At 33.5% G+C, this 19420-nt stretch overlaps 1 protein-coding gene across 2 annotated transcripts in view; it reads left to right on the forward strand.

Annotated features, from left to right (window-relative positions):
- LOC118741292 (nuclear protein localization protein 4 homolog) overlaps positions 1-17639 on the forward strand; it is a 223629-nt gene extending 205990 nt beyond the window's left edge. The window contains exons 9-10 of one of the 2 annotated variants that reach the window (XM_036473223.1): positions 16433-16854; positions 17045-17639. In XM_036473223.1, the coding sequence (XP_036329116.1) occupies positions 16433-16854; positions 17045-17195 (573 nt within the window). In that variant the 3' untranslated portion in view covers positions 17196-17639. The remainder of the gene's footprint in view (positions 1-16432; positions 16855-17044) is intronic. The other variant, XM_036473232.1, reaches the window with a different exon arrangement.
- The last annotated feature ends 1781 nt before the right edge of the window (positions 17640-19420 follow it).

Genomic DNA, 19420 nt, shown 5'->3' on the forward strand with positions numbered 1-19420 from the left:
TAAGGCGTGTAAACTTTATACAATTCCAGTTGTGATTCTTCAAGTTGTGCTTTAATCAATGAGTTTTTATGCATTCTTTTAAATTCAAATTCTCTGAAATATGCTATAAAAAGCTTTCCTTACAATATGCCAGCGAATTTCGAATTATCAAAGAGCTTCATATTCTTAGGCTACTTTCCTCTTTGCAATAAATACTTGGGGTGGGCAATATATCAATTTGGCGAAAACTTTGAACTCAAAGCTTGCATTTAGCTCAATCCCAGCAAAAAACACGATTACCACAGAAACGAAAGTGGAAACGAGCTAGGCGATGGGAATCGCTTACCGTTTCGCTTCAAGAATTCCTTATTTTAACATGGGCATGTCATTGGAGGTAAGCCCTTACCCGCAGCATTACCTTCAAGCGAAGGGAGAACGCATGGATAAACAGAATCCAGAGAAGCGAACAAAGAATGCCTTACAGATAAACTAATGTAGAATGCCTAGATAAGTACATACTTATTTATATTAAATTGAAATCAGAAAATGTCTTAAAAGGTTAAAATTACCCTGCAGGGAGTGACGTTAGCTTATACCTAACTTTAGCCTGTTTACGCGAACACTAGTGCTAACTATTAACTGTGTATTTTGTTCGAAAAAAGCTAACTACTTTTGTGGGGCGATGGCCGCAAAAAAGTCAGACCTGGATACCTCTGCATTACATGTCAACTAACTTGTAACTAACTACTTTTGGACATAAAATATCAATAAGAAAAACAAAATATTTTTTTGTTTTTTTACTTTTTTATTTACTTATTTATTTACTTTATTACATTTCATATTTGTTTACATATTCTGCTCTGGGTGGCCCCATATTCGAACACCGTCAGACATAACTTCAAAATGATAGTATAAAATTTCGATCTTCCTTTTATTTGTCCTGAATATGAAAAAGAATCTGCGAAGTTCAGAAAAAAAGTGTATTGAAAGTAATTTTTGTATGAGGATATTTAATAGAAACTTGTAAAGAAAACCAACTCTCGATTGCGTCTGCATGACTCCTGCACGACTTTACAATTCACTTTAAGTTGGTTTTGTCATAGCTAATTAAAAGTGAGGTATTAATCGAAATCTCGCCAAAAAGCTAACTATAAGTTGGTTAGTTTTAACAATTGATAATTTTTCACTGCAGGGTAATTAAAATTTTTATAAATCAGCGTACATATGTATGTATTTAGGTATTTAGATTTTCTTTAAAATCGGTATGTAAATACATGCATATTTAATTAAGCTTAAAATTGTACTTCCTCACTCTTATACGTCACTTCATTGACTGACTTCAACTTCGCTGCAAATTGAACAAAGCAAAACATGATTTTTATGCGAGACAAATTTCCACAGAAAGTAACGGTAGAAAAAGAATTTTTGGATATTCATTCCATTTTTCAGCTGACTACGATGCAGCATTCTACTTTGCATTCCCCGAAATGAAGCAAAGAAGCGAAACAAATAAAATATTGTAGGACATTCTACTTTGCATTACCTGAAATGACGCAAAGAAGCGAAACAAATAAAATATTGTAGGACATTCTACTTTGCATTCCCGGAAATTAAGCAAAGAAACGAATTAAAAAATAATTATTATAGGACATTCTACTTTGCATTCCCCGAAATGAAACGAAGAAGCGAGATAAATAAAATATTGTAGCACATTCTACTTTGCATTACTGGCAATGCCTAAAAGAAGCGAAAAAATTCGAAGGCGTTATAACGCTATGCCTTCTAGAACACGTTACCACTAAAAGCGATTACCGATTTTTTGCTGGGATGTTACAAAGCAAAGATTGTCATGCGACATACACGTTTACTTGATAACTACAAAGAATAACCGAAACGGCAGAGCTTAATTGCTATTTCTTCCACGAAGTAAAGCAATTTTTGTGAAACGTAAATTGACATTCTCTAGTCAAAGCCAATGCACTGTTAGAACCTATCACTTATAAGCTAACTAGTATACGATTTTCCGCTTGGCTGAAAGCAAATAAAAGCTTGGAGATCTTAGTTGTTTGCATGCATCGTATGACCTGCTTACCATAACTGCCAAATCCTGCTTCTTCAATTAAAAAACAAAAAAAAAAAAACAAGATTGCTTATGTGTTTGCATATCGGCTGATAGCCTTTGTGTTAGTATTAGGGTGATTCAAAAAAAATATATTTTTTTTTCTTCGGAACCATGCTCGAAAGTTTCGCTTAGACGCCAAAATAAGTCGCAGAATATATGAGCATATTAATATACGGAATGTCCGCATCGCACTTTTCGATTTCCCATAAGAGGAAAAATTGATTTTTTACTTCTGATTTTTATATTTAACGAACGAGACGTTGTACTGTAAAGGTCTTGGAGTGTTTTTGTAGAAAATTGAACAATCTTAAAAAAAAAGGTCAGAAGTCAACTCGTTCAAAAGTTATTCGAAGTTTGAATCACCCTAGTTAGTATGTATGTTTGTTATGTACCATATCTGCATTCCTTGCATTCCTTGCTTTGCTATTTACATTTTGCTGCTTAATATGCAAAAGAACGTCACACCGAAGGTAAAGAAAAGGATACAAGTATGCGTACATAAGCTCAATAAAATGAAAAATAAACAAATCTTAAAATTTCGACAACAAATAATTGCATTGAATGTCATGTTGCGCGCACCCATTGCCACCCTCGTACTTAACTTATGATTGCTTAGTTTGCGTTAGCAACAATGGCACGTCTTCTTGTGAGCAATAGCCACAACGTCATTCTCCACCGATTTTCTTTCGCTTTCACTTTTGCTTTCACTTTTGCCTTGGAAATGTCCTTCGCAGCGAACAAATTTACGTCTGATTCAATTGCACCTGATGCAATTGCACTGGCTTCCACATCAGCAAGCAAGGTGTGGTGACAATTTTCGCTGTTGACAGTATTTACCCTGTTGCTCATAGCGCACGCTGGCTACGGACTGACTATCTAGCTCAGTTGGGCGGTAGCTAGCTAAAAAAAAAAAAAGAACTACCTCATCGCGCTCCCTTGCCTTCAAATTAACATCGTTATGTTCTGCTATGCTTATATACATATTTACATACACACCATTTCATCGCAGCGCAAATTTGCAAGGACAGCACGTAAATTCACTTACATATGTCGGTCAACGGGACGTATACGCAACCTAAGACAGGGCGTTTCAATATGCAAGCTTAGCATGGAAAACTAACGAATAACTGTGTTTATATGTATGCGTGTATGTATATGCATTTGTGTAGTATTACACACATGTATATGTACTCTTCACTGCGCCCCAGTTATCTAGTAACAAATACTGGCGATCGATTTGTTGTCTGTACACTCAGCGGGCATGTCGTTACACTGGTGTAGAATCATCATAAAATCTGATTGGCGACAGTGGGTCATGTAATTGAATTTTTCAACTAGCATTACTAGGAAATATTGTATAAAATGTTTCTATGTACATACAAGCATATGTATGCATGGGTATTTTGCCAGCTTAATACATTAGGGTGGTGCAAATTTTCTTTTCCAGACACCTATCCAGAATCGAAGAATATCTAGATTTTTTTATTTTTATATCGATTAATATTTAACCACGCCGCCGGGGTTTTTTTTAATTTTCTATACATTTCATATGGGGAAAATACATTTTTAAGCTAGAATTCCTATAAATCTTTCAAAATAAATATTTTTTGATCGAATAGAAATACTTATATTTTCCTTCAGAAATATTAAAACAACAAAATTTTGAGGACATGTTTAACTTATAAATTTTACTAACTACTTTTTCATAACATTTCTTACACTGTCCGAAAAAGTAAAATTTTTTTCCACCATGAAATAATCAAGCATTTCCGAAAAGGGGAGGCATATAAAACTGCCTTATTTTGACGTTTTTATAAATCAAGTCAAATAGAAATTTAATATCCAAACTTTCATTGAGTCGGTGATATTAATTTAATATCCAAAAGTTATTTTTGCGTCGCTGATTTCCAAACTTATGGCGGATGGATTTTGAAAAAATTTTCTGATTTTTATGAAATTAGGTATCCTAAGATTCTTTTAGTCGCTGATTACAAGGCTTAAATCGTTTTTTTTTTTTAATTCAAAATTGCGGATGTTTTTTTTAAATTTCCTGATTTTTATGAAATTTAATATCCAAAGGTATTTTGCGTCGCTGATTACAAAGCTGAAATCAGTTTTAAAAAATTCAAAATGGCTTATCCAAGATGGCGGTTTTTAAAAAATTTTCGGAGCTTTATCAAATTTGCTATCCAAAGGTTCTTTGCGTCGCGAATTACAAAAATCAAATCAGCTTTCATAAATTCAAAACGGCGGAAATTTTAGATTTTTATCAAATTTGATATTTGAAATTTTATTAAAATTGCTTTGCAAACGTTCTTCAAATTTAAACTTTAAAGCCCCTGCGGCACGGTTAGATATTAACCGTTTTCAAAATAAAAAAATACCGGCCTCCTTATTTTTCATTTTTTTTTTTATTCTAAGCGGTTTGCAGCAAGAAAATTCCAAAAAATTGATTTTCCTGCATATTTTTAGACTACCCTATTATATACAAGTCATTTGCCATTTTTGTTGGAAATGCTGCAGCTGCTGTTGCTGTTGCTACTACTGCGCTAGCTAACATTGTTAAATGCTTCGCCAACAAGCTGATTCAGTTTAAATGTGCAAACTGTTGCATACATCCAGGCTGATTTCGACAAAACGTCTGCTTTTACAAATACATATGTACATCTGTAGCATTTTGATAAAGCAACATAAGTGACTTTAGAAGGTTTGACTTTTAATCAAAAAGGAATAAGTTTCCCTTCAAAATTTTTATATTTTTATTAAGTTTCTATGAAGAAGGCAATCTAAACTGCACCTATGACTTGTTAAGGGTTAAGGTATTCTTATGGAACCCCAAGTAGTAATACTTTAACCTTTACCTTTTTTTGTTATGTTGCTCGAACCAGAGATGGTAGATAGTGCGCACCACTAACCAATCGACCACGGCGGACACAACAATGTATGTATGTATGTGCAAACATGCTTGTATGTACAATCGTTTATAATTTGGTACATACATTTGTGCGTGAGTTTAAATCCATACATTTCTCATTAATGCTAGTTTCATTTCCCTCGTCACAAAACAAGTTATTTTTCAATTCAGCATTATTGCTGTGTTTTTCGTTTTTTTTTTCTTGCAACCCTGCTGCTGCTATTTTTGCAACTTATTCCTGGGCTCTTTTCCTGTCAGCTTTTTTATCTACCTTCGCATTTGTCTTCGCTTATTTCTTTACATTCCCATTTTGTGGTTGTTTCCTTTAGACTTTTTTCGCCTTGTTTTCCTTTATCGTAAATACATATGCACATACTTATGTACATACATATGTATGCATTCTATTTATTTTTTAATTCACTTTACTTACCAGTTCGTAATATTTTGCTTATTTTTTAAGAGTTTCTGCTGATGGAGTTGAGGCCCTTACATACGTATATACTGTTTAAGAGCGGCAGAATACTCTCAAAGGTCCGAAAAACTCTTAACTACAATTTGTCGCTCTGCGAGACAGTGTGTAGAATTTTTAAATGCGTAAACTCAAATAGGAAAGTTTTTCTATATAAATAAGAAAATAAATATTTAGCGCTTACACATTTTCGGCCAAGCGTCTCTCCAATTTGTCAGATGCAGAGAACTATAGTCGCACAGTGGGATGCCCCCCACATAAACTGCTTCCAAAAATAGTAACCGCACTACAAATTCGCTGAATTATCGTACATTGTCTATTCTGCACTTAGGAATGAGGAAATGTGGAAAGTGGTAAAAGTCGACGAACTGCCACACCCACAGCTCTTGTAGCCGGAAATGGTAAATGTTATCCGATTTTTATGAAGTTTAAGGTAACAGTATGTTGGATTTAACAAGAAAAGTACAGATCTGAAAAAATGTCAAAATCGATTAATATTATCGTCCAACAACTCCAAAAAAAAGTAAGTGCGCTTGGGCCACACTGGAGAAGTGAAACTTACATTACATATCAGGCTAGTTAATATACAGCCTTATGATGAATTTTTGATGAAAAATTTCAACGAAATTGCTGACTTTATCACGAATGTGGAACGATTTCGGGTGAACAACATTTCACTTAGAAATTTGTTAGTTGGGATAACAGCTGAAAATTCATGATAAGGCTGATAATCTTTTAAGTTTAAAGTTGTATTTTATATATTTTCTATCTTTATTTCTGCCTTTATCCTTTTCGTTCCAATATTGTAAACAATCGATAAAATATCAATCACACAATCGATGAAAATGTCGATAGAAATATCGATAACAAAATCAATAAATTATCGATAACAAAATTGACAAAAATCGATAAAAAATCGTTAAAAAACACTTAAAAATAAATATAACATCGATACAAATTTCGATAACATAGATTAATACATATATCGATAATAGTGTCGATAAATATGTTAATAATTATCTGTGGTCATAAGCAATAATCGTCTAACCTGAATTCGAGAAAAAGCGCCTTAAAGATTTGGATTGTAATGTTAACCTTATGGGGAAACCAAAATATTTTCATATATAACTTTTTATATAGAATAGCTAGGGAGATGGGAGTTTCACATACACATGGAATAGTAACTCGACTTAGGCGGTTATTGATTACGACCACGGATATATATATAAATAACAATATCCTCTTTTATATCGAGACAAATATCAATTATTACATCGATAAAAATATCTATTAATGTATCGATAACAACATAGATTATTATGTCGATAACAATACCGATAATTATATCGGAAACAATATCCATAGCAAGATCGATAAATATAACGAAAATTCCGAAACAGTGTTTGGAATCTCGAAATAAATCCTGATTTAGTTCCGAGAATCCATAAAATCTCATAAGCTTTATATTAATCTTACTTCCTCTATGTTTTGCTTTATCGGTGTCCTCAGCCTCATATTTTTCTTAATATTTATCTTTATTTTTACCCTTATATTTATGATTTTCTTCATCTACATATTCCCCTTCACCTTCGCTCTTATATAAATAAAGTGTTTAAATTAACTTTAATCCTCACCTTGCTTTTAACTTTACGCATCTTTACTTTTGTTTTAATTTTTACTTTCGCATGTATGCTTTTCTTCATCTATATATGTACGTACTCACCTTTACTTTCATTCTTGTGTTGGTCTTTACTAAGACTTATTCTTTAACCTTTTGTTAGCACATTTTAGAGGCACTTGTTTCCGTGTGCAATTTCCGTTCAATTTGCCAATTAACTCCCAACATACCAACCGCCGCTAAAGAAGTTTCACTTCAAAAATAAACGCAAATCTTAAAAAATTATGTTTTGATGAAATTTAGTGTACCTACGCTGCTTGTTTACTCAAAGGTGCCCACCAGTGCTATCTCGGTAACCCGGACAGCCATAATCCTATGGCCGTGTGGATTATAGGAGTGTCCGGATTATAGATGGTGAATGTCAGTATGAAAATTAACAACAATAGTAGTATTTGACGCCGTTTTTTAATTGTTACTGTTTTGTAAAGCACTTTATTACTACTATTTTGCTAAAATTATACGCCAATTCTTATTTTGCATGCGCAACAATAAAACACTAGGATTGCCAGTTTCCATAGTTTTTATAGTTTTTTTGTTAAGAACCCCGATGCATTTTTTTCGAATATAGTACATATAGGTAAAATTCAACCAAAAATTGGTTAATATTACCGATTTCAAAATTGAAAATGAATCAACGTGATTTTTGGTTAATACTACCAATGCCTTGGTTGATATTTTCAACAATGATTTGGTAATATTAACCACAATTTTGTTTGCATTAACTAAACTTCTGGTTGGCGATTTTTCGTTTGAATACGTTTATCTTCTGCACTTCACAGATGCTTTTTCATAATTCGGAGATACAAAACAAAAATTTGTATTATCATTTTAACATGTTGCCTCCGACCGGATTAGAAAATAACAGCAAGCATCTCTACACACTCAGCTGCAGCCGCTTTATAAATGTGCCTTCAAATGCTTAAGTTGAATCAATTTTCTTCGTCGTTTGATTTGGTTCTGCATTTCACAGATTCGTTTTTGTAATTAAGAAAAATCAAAACCAGAAAAAATAAATAAAAAATTTGTATCCCGCTGGCCGCATTCGTACTGCTGGAAGCCATCAAATAACAGCAAGCACCTCTGCTCGTTCAGCCACTGCTGTTCTCAAATGTTCTACTTAAATCACATTTCTTACAGTTGGCTAATTGACCATGAAAAAATCAAACTATAACTTGGTTGAAAAAACCATTCTGCTTTTGGCTCAATGTAGACACTAAAAATTTAATTGGAAAGTGAAACTTCCCTCCACTTATTTCTAGTTCATTTCATATTGCAGACGTTTTTATTAAAATTCGTCTTGGTATTCGATTTCGTTTCATCTTGGTAATTAATCTTCGTCTTCGTCGTCTTATTCTGCTTCGTTTTAGTCGCGTTCTGCGTATTCACCTCAGTCTTCGCATTCTTCTTCATATTTGTCCGTGTTCACCTTCATTCTAGTCACTGTCTACGTACTCGCCACAGTCTTCGTATTCGTCTTTATATTCGCCCTCGTCTTCGTTTTTATATCCGCATTAGTTTCATTTTAGTCACCGTTTTCGTATTCGTTTTCGTTTTCGCATTCGTATTTCTATTCAATCCTTCGTGTTCGCAGTCGTCTCGTACTCGATTTCGTCTACAGAGTTTTTTTTTTTTGAAAGAAGAGTCGTTGAGGGACTACCCTTGGCCAGATATAAATCTGGGTCGGTCCAGTTTCGTACACCCGACTGTCACGAAACGAAATCGTCTTGGTATTCATCTTCATATTTAAAAGCAAAAATTTGAAGCAAAACAGACAGCGAAAACCAATACACTATTTGCATATCAATTCAAGTAAGTATCAGAAAGATCATAAGCCCGGTTCTTGCAGAGAAATAATATCTACCTATATTTTCTTATTAATTGTTGTTGTTGTTGTTACCGACAGGGTTAGTATATGATGCATTTTGGAACGAATTTCCATTATCCTTTATAAATTTTAGAACGAAAAATGCCATTAAAGATGGCAAATCACCGAAACCGCTTTGTCTCCAACCATACTTAACAAGAGCGACATATGAAATAGATACATACAATTTACCAAGGCCAAGGCAAAAAAACAAAATTTTCAAAGATCCTACCAGATTCACGTTTACGGCGAAATAAGAAAGGATTATAACGGTTCTGTTAAAGAAAGTGGTGTTTTTGTTTATAGCCTCAGTTTGCATAGATGTAGAAGTTTAAATCTCTTAAGGCGAATCAAGTAAGGGCAGATCAGATTAGTATACAAACTGACATAATTTCAATGAATGAGATAAAATCGGAGAAGTAAATTGTAAAGGAGTCAGTTAAAAGTAAAATACATACATATGTGATGAAGTAAAAGTAAATGTGTGTGTTGAAATTGTAGTAATATTTATTTAAAATCTTAAGTGTGGTGAATTTGAATAAAAAGTGAATTTAATAACTTGGTGATATACGGAAGTGAAAGTGAATGTGAAAAGAAATAAATGCTGTTTTATCAAGTCAAATAAAAGCAAAACTGAGAAGCAGTGAATTAAACGGTAAGTCCAAGTAGAAAAAGGTGTTGTGTGGTGAGGAAAAGTGAAGTGGAACCAAGTAATATCGGAGTTTTTTTTTAAAATCAAAGTGCTTTGAATACCATATATGATGGTAGTGTATGTGGTGGTTTAAAAGTTAAGTGAAATTAAGTAAAAGGGAACTGAAGACAGAATAAATTTCAGCTACATAAGGCATTGAGGTCATTTAAAGGAAATTAGGCCAATTAGGGTATATTAAAGTGAGATTTTTTTTTTTTAAATAGAAGTAAAAGAAATGAAGTTAATGCTACAAGAAACTACATGTCGTAACCTCAATACGGCTCTGCAAAAAATCGGTAGAATACTCACTAAAAGCTTAATCGAATTTAAAATCAACTACTCCATCAAAAAGTTTGTTTCTGAAGATCTGAGGTCCGGCTGCACTTTTTCAGAAAAAAAATTATGTTTAAAGGGCAGATAAATTTTAAAACCTACTTGAGAAAAAGACCCTTAGACGTAAGTATACGAATACGAAGAAAAATACGAAATCGAATACCAATGCAACTTTCATGTTGAAAAGCTCTTTTGATGAAAAGCACTTGTAATCATTTTATTTATTTATATATATATTTTTTTTACTGTTAATGTATTTTAATTTGTATTTTTTTAAATTTATTTTAAAAAGAAAAATTGATTTTTTAATTTAATTTAATTTTGAGCAACTTACTTTTATTTCTTTTTGTTATTTAGTTAGAATTTATTGTTAAAAAAAAAAACGTTTTTTTCATTTCATTTAATTTTTGGGAACTTGTTTAAATTTTTCTTGATTGGATTTTTCCGTAAATTTTTAAATTTTATTCCTATAATATAAACCAATTCAATCAAAATACCCGATGATAACCAGCACTAACAACAAAACAAAGTTTTAATTTATTTTAATTTTTAGAAACTTATTTTATTTTTTTTTTTTAATTTAAATTTCTTTTAATTTTTAGAGTTTTTTTAATATGAAAAATATTTTTTTTTAATTAATTATATTTGTAGAGACTTGTTTTATTTATTTTTTCCCCTTTTTTCACTCGATTTTTTATTTTTTTATTTTAATTTTCTTTAAATTTCAAATTTTTATTCAACAAATAAAAAATATATATTTTTTTTGTTCAATTTGATTTTTAGAAAAGTAAAAAAAAAAAAATATTTATTTGGACTCTTCGATTTTTTCTCTTTAAGGGCTTCCAGAGTCTGTGACTTCAAAAAACCGCACAGAAATAAGTCTGGGAAGGTTAAACAGCCAGACTTTATAAATATTAAGCTTTTAGAGCCCTCTCTTTTTCATGGACATTTAATCTATTTCAGCCCACTGACGATAGAAATATGTATAAAGGTTATCTCTTATTTGCGCTCTTTGTGTAAAGCAGGGATGAATAATATAAATCTATGAGAGAATAAAAGCTTTTATTCTCTTAAGCACATGATATGTTTCTATATATGTACATACCCTATAGCTATTAGTTCCATCATTTAAATTAATATTCCACAAGGATATGTTTCTGACTTGCACCCAGACCATCTACAGTTGTTTTGAGAGACGAGCCACTAATATTTTATTAAGTGAACCGAGGCGTTCATCTGTGCGTTTTTTAAAAAAACATCTGACTTTTCCGCACTTAAAATAGTAATATCTACCTATTTTAATAGCTACTAATAGCATTTGCCACATGTAAATACGTACATACATACCACCCGTATATGAATGTTTCAAAACAAAAACTAAAAATATTCACTATCGAACCTTGAGGTATGGTATCTATCTTGTCATACGTAAAGCATGCATAAGGAAAACTATTAGGCTTGTGAAAAAGTTAAGTCACAAGCAACTATTTATGTACCTATATTTTTTATTACCTAAATAAAAATGAAAATTCAAAAACGCGCTATATTTTCCCATTTAAACAATTAATTCCCTTGTGCATTTTCTTGAGCTTTAGCGAAAAGAAAAATGTAACTAAAGTCGAAAGCATTTTATTCCTCGCAGCTAATTCCAGCGCAATGCATTTCATTCCACTGCAATTGGCTGTTTAAAAGTGTCCTCAAAGCATTCATTTTACTCAGCTAAGCGTATGTCCTAATTATAAATACTTGACCTGATAACCTTGAGCCTCATACTGAACTTGCCACAAGAAAACATATATACATACAAATGAACGTGCAAACCCAATGGAAATACCAGATGTAGAAAGAGAGGAATCTATGGGCCTGCAACAACAACAAGGCAACGTTTCCATACCTCCCTCAATAAGTACATAAAAATTCTCTACGCAGAAGACGCAATGATATTTTTCACAAGCTGAAAGAACATAAGCAAATAAATACGCACAGCAGTGGCAAGAACCTTCCTCATACTTACTTGTGCACCAAAAAAAAATAGTAACATTGCCTTAGCAGCAAATTGTAGTGGCTGCCTCTTAACTATTCATATGTACGCCCATCTATTTGGCCTAGCAGCATCAAACAGAAACAGGAACATACACACACACACACACACACACACACACACACACAAACCAAATCCATAACCTTGTGGAAGGCCAAGACATCAGCAGAAGGACACAAACGAAAAAGGTGAAAAAATATCAAGGAAAAATGCAAACAGGTTGCAAAAGCTCTTACTCGGGAGCAACGTGATAAATATGCAGGAGTGTGTGAAGAAACAGCAGAGTGAGAGAGAGAAAAAGCGCTGGAGCACCCAGCACAGTGTAGATAGCAATGAAGTCATCACTTCTTCCATACCGCACGCTCTTTTACAGCTCTCTTATCCTTCGAACAGCTGAAATTCCCTTCTCCTCTGCTGTCTGCCAAAGTGTGTTCAGCCGAATTAGGTCAATTGAGCGCCACAAGGCGCATGAATTCTTTCGACAGCTTTGTTGACTTTCAAATTGTTGACATTTTTTTACTTACATACATACATACACATTGTTTGTGCAGACGACGCTGATGTGGATAAAATGAGGTGATTGCTGTAAAAAAAAAAATTAAAAAAAAAAATTACACAGCAAGAGTGCGGGCATATTTGGATTTTCTATGAAAGCCCCAATATGTACATACATATGTATGTATGTATGTATGTAGGTACTTATGGAAATAAATTGGCCTTAAAGTTTATTTCAAACTAACTGACAAAGCATGAAGAGAATCGCATTTGTGTTTCATGTTATGGAACATCGAGTGTTCTTGTAAGAGCAAATTACTCAACCTTTGTACTATTTCTATAACGGTTCATTAAATATAACTAAATAAGTAATGGCATATGAATGTGCGACATTTAGCACAAGCTACTCCCCACACTTATTTTTTGGGATCTATCACTATAAAGCACCCTGTTTAGGCGTTTACAGCATGCAGGTAAGAAAGTCATACGCGGACGACCTGGTCTTTGAGAACATGATCAAAAGAATGTGGACTTAATGCCAATACCGCAAAAGCAGTCATAGCTTTCTTCGTGAGACAAACCAAATGTCCCCAAATATCCGCTTCTAACGGTGTAGCAATGCCATTTTCAAAGCGGGATACTTCAAGCGTCATCTTGCACAGCATGTTGAATAAGACCGGTACTTAGTATGTCTTCGGTTAATACAAAATTCCACCGACTGCATCGACGTTTTTAGGTTCTCAAATTTAACTACTCTGCATCTCAATCTTGGGAACGAATTTTCAGCACGAATCCCTTCAAAGGACGATTGCGAAGTTCATTCGTTCTCGAGCCTACAAGATATTCAGATTTATAGTCAAGAAAAAAATAAGAGAGTGCCCCATTTTCTACTTCATTTATTTTAGTAATTTAATAGAGTACAATTTTTCAAACCCTCCTCAAAATATTTTCAGCAGTAAACTTTCTTAAATTTTTTAGTTGGATACCCATCTTGCAATATTTAATTTATCTTATTATTTAAATTGAATTAAAATTTTCAAACAGGTGGCAACCTTCCACAAAAAGCTTTTCGGTTGTAAGTCTTCTCTTTCTTTTGGCTGCCAAATTGCAATGTTTTATTTATCTTATCAATTTAGATACTAAATTGCAGTTTTCAAGCAGGTGGCAACTCTCTAATTTTTCTCTTCTATATTTTAACTTATATTTCAAGCAATACATGCTTCGATTCCATGTATTAGTTTTCGAGTGATGCGTTTGTTGTTTGTTGATTTGGCTTCTGTTGCTCTAATAAAGAAGGGGGGGGGCGGGGGGGCCCTTAATAATATTTCTTTAGTATTTACAATGTACAGACATCGGTTTTTTTACTATTTTATATATATGTATAGATTATAAAAAATAATAAACATTAAACAAACAAAAGTCTTTGGACGTCAATGGAATACCCTGGAAATTTTCCTTTTTACCTTCTTATCTTCCTTTTATTAGCTCGGGATGTAACTATGTAATATTTATGCGCCTAAAAGATGCAGCGATTTTTATTCTCAAGTTATATACCTGATGACAGTACGTATGGCAATTATAATAGGGAGGTTTTAGTGTTTTAAACTATAATTTTTTTGACTAAAATTTTGTAATTTTTGTAAATTCTAAACAAATAACATTATTTATCATAATCATTTTTGGAAGAATTCTAAGTATGCAGTTTTGTAATCCATTAAATTTTAGAACAATAAGGTGCAAGTTTGTGGTAGCTAAGACTTATCCTTGAATTTTAACAATTTTCTTTGTTGAATGTGTTGCTCATCGAACATAATTTGTAAGGATCAAAATGCGTAACACCAACAAAAACGAAAATCCAAAAATCAGCGATATTTTGTGGCGACTTCAAACTTACACTTTATTAAAAAAATCTCAAAATTTTAATCAAAAAGGAGAGGCAGAAAGTATTAACCGATTTCAAAAAATGTTAGGCGTATTCTATTGACGTCCAAAGACAACAATTCCCCGCTGCACCCTAATGTACATGGATGCCTCTAAATTAGAACCAAAATCTCGAAATGAAATTCACTTGAATATGCTCTCAAAGCACTGCAACGTTTTTCAAGTCACACACTCACAGTGTTAAAAGAAGCTTCACTTTGGCTTACTAAGAACTCTGTTAATGGAATTTAGACCGCGTGAATTAAGGCCCACCTTCTTATTTCTTCGGCGGCCTATTTGATCGCAACCTAATTTCACTTTTCAAAATGAATTATGCCGGCGTAAAAATACTGTGGATGCCATAGTGGCAGTTGGAGTGATAAGGGTTGTTTTTCTAAGCGCGGCCGAAAGCTCCATTGTGGAAAGGTGTTCTGCGCAAAAATTGTGTGGTCAGCGTAGCCGGAATTGGACCGCAGAGGGTTATTTGCAAAAATATTGTGGATGGCGTAACCCGAGTGGGGAAGGTCAATTTTTCCTAAAATTTGAATAGTTTTTTAATATGTGGGGTTTTAGGTGCCTTCTTCCTTTGCCGTCATCACAAAACCATTGTACAAATAACTAATAATTTCCCAATTAATTTTTTGATTGCCGCCTTATTTCACTTGTCAAAATGAATTATGCTTGCAGGGCGTAATTTGATTTTTTGATTTTGGTCTCAATACTCGCGGTAATAATATCGCGGAGCCAAATGGGGGTAAAACCACCCCTGCTTACTATGTAACGCTAGTTTCCAGAAAGATAAAAAAAACTATATTTCATACGTGCGCCGGGAATATAAAGTTCGGTTTCGCAAGAGCTTATACTTTTGTACTTTTTTTTGTTAAATATGGCTGAAAACTAGCACTGCGCAGCATTGCCAGATACAATGCTACACTAGTTGCCTTTTTTAACCGACTTTCAAAAAAGGAGGAGGTTATCAGTTGGTCGGAATATTTTTATTTTTTATTTTTTTTTATTATGTATGTTACCGCATAACTGTGGACCATGTCAACAGATTTCCATAATTCTTTTTGCATCGGAAAGGTAGTGTCTCAGAGGTGTCCCATACTAATCTGGTTTAGATCCGATCATCAAATATATATATATTATATGAGAATTGAAGTCGGTTTTGTTTTTTGCTAAAAATGACTTGTTATTTTGTTACCTCGGTAAGAGTCCGATTAGGAGTTTTTTATTTATGTATATAAAAAAGCATCTAATCCACCCGAAGGACAGCTGCCAAGCAAGGTATTGTGTTATGGCCCCGATTCAATTTATATAAGGGCTATGTAAATATATACACACATATATACAAATACATACATAAATATTTGCTGGATATTAGAACAAAACGTGTGTGCCTATACGAATTTGATAGCCCTAGGGCGTATTCATATGTAAGTATGTATTTACATGCAATCATATATATAATAAAAAATTAACGCTATCGTTCATTTTACGACTCTGAAGAAGAGCTTTAATTTTCGCGCATCAAAAACCGATCGCACATACCCATCCAAAAAACGTGAGCCAATTGGCAAAACCACATTCAAGAAAGTAAAATTTTTGGAGCCATAAAATCGTTTAACTCATCTTTTTTTTTTAATAGCGGTTTATGAATTCTTTCGACGTGCCTTCGACTAATACATCTTGGCACGTACATATACTTTCAAGCACATTATATTACTTACTGTGTACGAGTTTGTGTATTTGCAGCGCTGTGGAATGTTTTATTACACCGCCTTGCCGTTTTGAAAGCAATCAAACAAAATTTTGCCTAACGCGCTTCCACACACGCCACTCCACACAAACACATATGCCTGCATAAATTTTTATATCTTTATATATTAATTCTCTTATTTTTTTGTTTGGTTTATTTACTTGCAGGAAAAAGACCAATATGGCAATGAAGTTCAACGTTTGGCGCGTCCTTTGCCAGTCGAATATTTGCTAGTTGATGTACCCGCCTCAACACCACTTCAGCCGCAATTCACATTCACTCAATACAAGAAACGTGGTGAACCATTCCCCGTGGAGAATCGTTACCTGGATGGACATTTGCAAGATTTTAGTGCGCTAAGCACGTATCTATCCCACTGGATGGATGAGGAGTTTCTCGAGGCAATTTCGGATTTTCATTTGTTGCTGTTTTTGTATAGAATGGACACGGTGCCATTGCGAACACACATGGGCCCACTGTTGGAGGCCGTACGCACCAAAAATACAGATTTGGCATACAGCTTTAAGGCTAGCGAACCATGGAAGCTGCTGGAGTCGCTAATACAAGCGAGCACTGGCGGTGTTAGCAGGTGAGTAGTACGGAGGGAAAGAGAGAGCGCGAGAAACAGAGACACTTGACTATAAGCCGCACAGCACGTCGCATGTATCTGTCGTAGGCTTTGATCTAAGCATGTTTCACTTAACTCATTTTATTGTTTTTTTTTTCGTTGTTGTTGTGTCATTAATTTCTTATTCCTACTTTTTTCCTTTTATTTTCAGTGGTCCCTCTGCTAGTAATACAGCTGTTGCGTCTAGCGCCAGCTCTGCCGCGGCTGCTGCCGGTGCGAACAATCAATGGCAATGTAATCATTGCACCTTCATCAATCCTGGCGAATTGAGCTCATGCGAGATGTGTTCGCTGCCCAGATAAGCGCACATTGCTCTGCGCCTGCTTACGCTGTCATTTGCCTCTTTGCTGCCTGCGCGGTGGTTGTCCTCGTGGGCAAAATCTGCTGACTGGCTGGTGTTACATTCAGCTAAAGGCACATGGGTGTAGCAGAATTGTTGATTGGCATGATTTCATTACTTCATTTAAATTATAAACACAAAAAAGAAAAAAAATAATAAAAAATAAAAAATTTAAATTTACAGCAAGTAAGCATATGAAGAGCATAATACTATGTACTGTAAACTTTTCGTAATATTCTCAGATTATTTCTATGTAATTTATTTAAAAAATAAATTTTAAATGTTGCGTAGTAGCTGAATGGTAATAATGGTTGGAAGATGCATACTCTCACACTCTATTATATGTATGTACGTATGTATGTTAATTTAATAAAGGTTTGGCGAATGCTGAGAATACATATTTAAAGTACTTTTTCCTTCATTCACTCATACATGCAGACGTTTTTGTAAAAACTTTGGAGATTACCACAGCAGAAAACAACAGAAATATACAATTGGATGTAATATCATTGCCGTCGTTTTGTGTAATTACACTATCATACTACACATATATATATATATATATGTATGTTTTGCTAGAAATATATATTCAATCAATAAATAAATTATTTATCTATCAAATTGACCTTATTTTTACTCAGAAGTAACACGACCCAAATTTAGTGAAAGGTTAAAAAATACTGATTAATATATAATAATACTGCATGACCATTGGTTATTTTGTATACGTTATACCTACGGTGGCCATCCGTCCTTTATTTTAAAGGACAGTCCTTTATTTTAAAGGACAGTCCTTTATTTTAACCCATTGTCCTTTATAATTTTATTCAAAATAAAGGACGCCTTTTGTCCTTTATTTCTTAAACTGTCCTTTAAATCGGCTCTGCATTTTTCAGAGGTAAATTTTTAAACGCAGAATATGAAAAAATAAAAATGTCCCTTATAAAATACAATGAAAACCTTCGCTAGTTTGTTTTGCACCCCACTTATGGGTTTCCAATTACTCAGTTATCTTTGTACAATCTATAAAGAACAGGGAAAGTTGTGCCCAGGATCATCTTGTACGCTGAGTTTCCAGTTCCACTGAAAGAGAACAATAAACCTCCTACTGCACAGTGGTTCAAAACTGGCATTTAGTGTTCGTAATTCCCCGAAGCCAGCATTTTTCACTTCCTTTGATTAATTTAATTTTTTTTTTATGAAAGGTTACAGTATTTGCAATAGACCATTTGAGCCTGATTTCTGAATTTTTATTCTATTGTATTAAATTTTTTTGTGCAAAATGCAGAAAAAGTAGCAGTTTTAAAGAAAAAATATTCTCCTGTTCCAGTTACTAAATCTTACATAAGAGAAACTAGTTGAAAACAATCGTATGGTTCACCCCATGATAAAAACATTACAAGGTAAAATCATTGAGAGGCAGTCTGACGTTTGCCAGCAATATAATTTTAAAATTCGAACTCAATCTCAAACACATTCTCATTTTTTATCTCAAACAACAACAATCGTGAACAATTAAATTTTTTTATTTTAAATTTTATATGATTTTAAAATGTTTGAAAACGACAGGAAAAAATCATGGCCGACGAATTGAGAGAATGATTTTACGTTCTAACGTTTTTATCATGGTTCACCCAAAACAAAAAAAAATACATAAAAAAAAAATTTGAAATGTTATAAAAAATGTGCACCAAAATGATTTTTTTGCTTTTTAGTAAAAAATGGTTGAAAAATGAAGGCTCCGGTGGATTATGAACATTAAATTCCAATTTTGAACCACTGTGTGCTGGCTTCGTCGCGCAGTATGAATTATGATAAACGAATTTTCGTAACAAAGGATTGCGAAGTCCTTGAAAAAGGTTTCGGCTTCATTTTTCGCTACAGCACGGAACTTGTACAATTAAATAATATAATTAACTTATAAATATTTGATATAAATCACGATATGGGTAAGATACTTTTATAATACAAGTTGTATGTACGTATTCCCAAATCATTTTGAAAAAATGTCCTTTATTTTACGTTGGTTAATATGGTCACCGTAGTTATACCCAATAAGGCTTGTCGACCGTCCTCCTTCAGGGAGGGCAGTCCTCCGTTGACACGATATGTCCTTCTACCTCCTCAAAGAGTAAAAAGTCACCCTCAAAGGTTACTTAAATACTCCTTTTTATCTTTTTTTTGTAT

Source organism: Rhagoletis pomonella, unplaced genomic scaffold (genome assembly GCF_013731165.1).
Source record: "Rhagoletis pomonella isolate Grant_MI unplaced genomic scaffold, Rhpom_1.0 Rhpom_scaffold_00001, whole genome shotgun sequence".
Lineage (NCBI taxonomy): Eukaryota > Metazoa > Arthropoda > Insecta > Diptera > Tephritidae > Rhagoletis > Rhagoletis pomonella.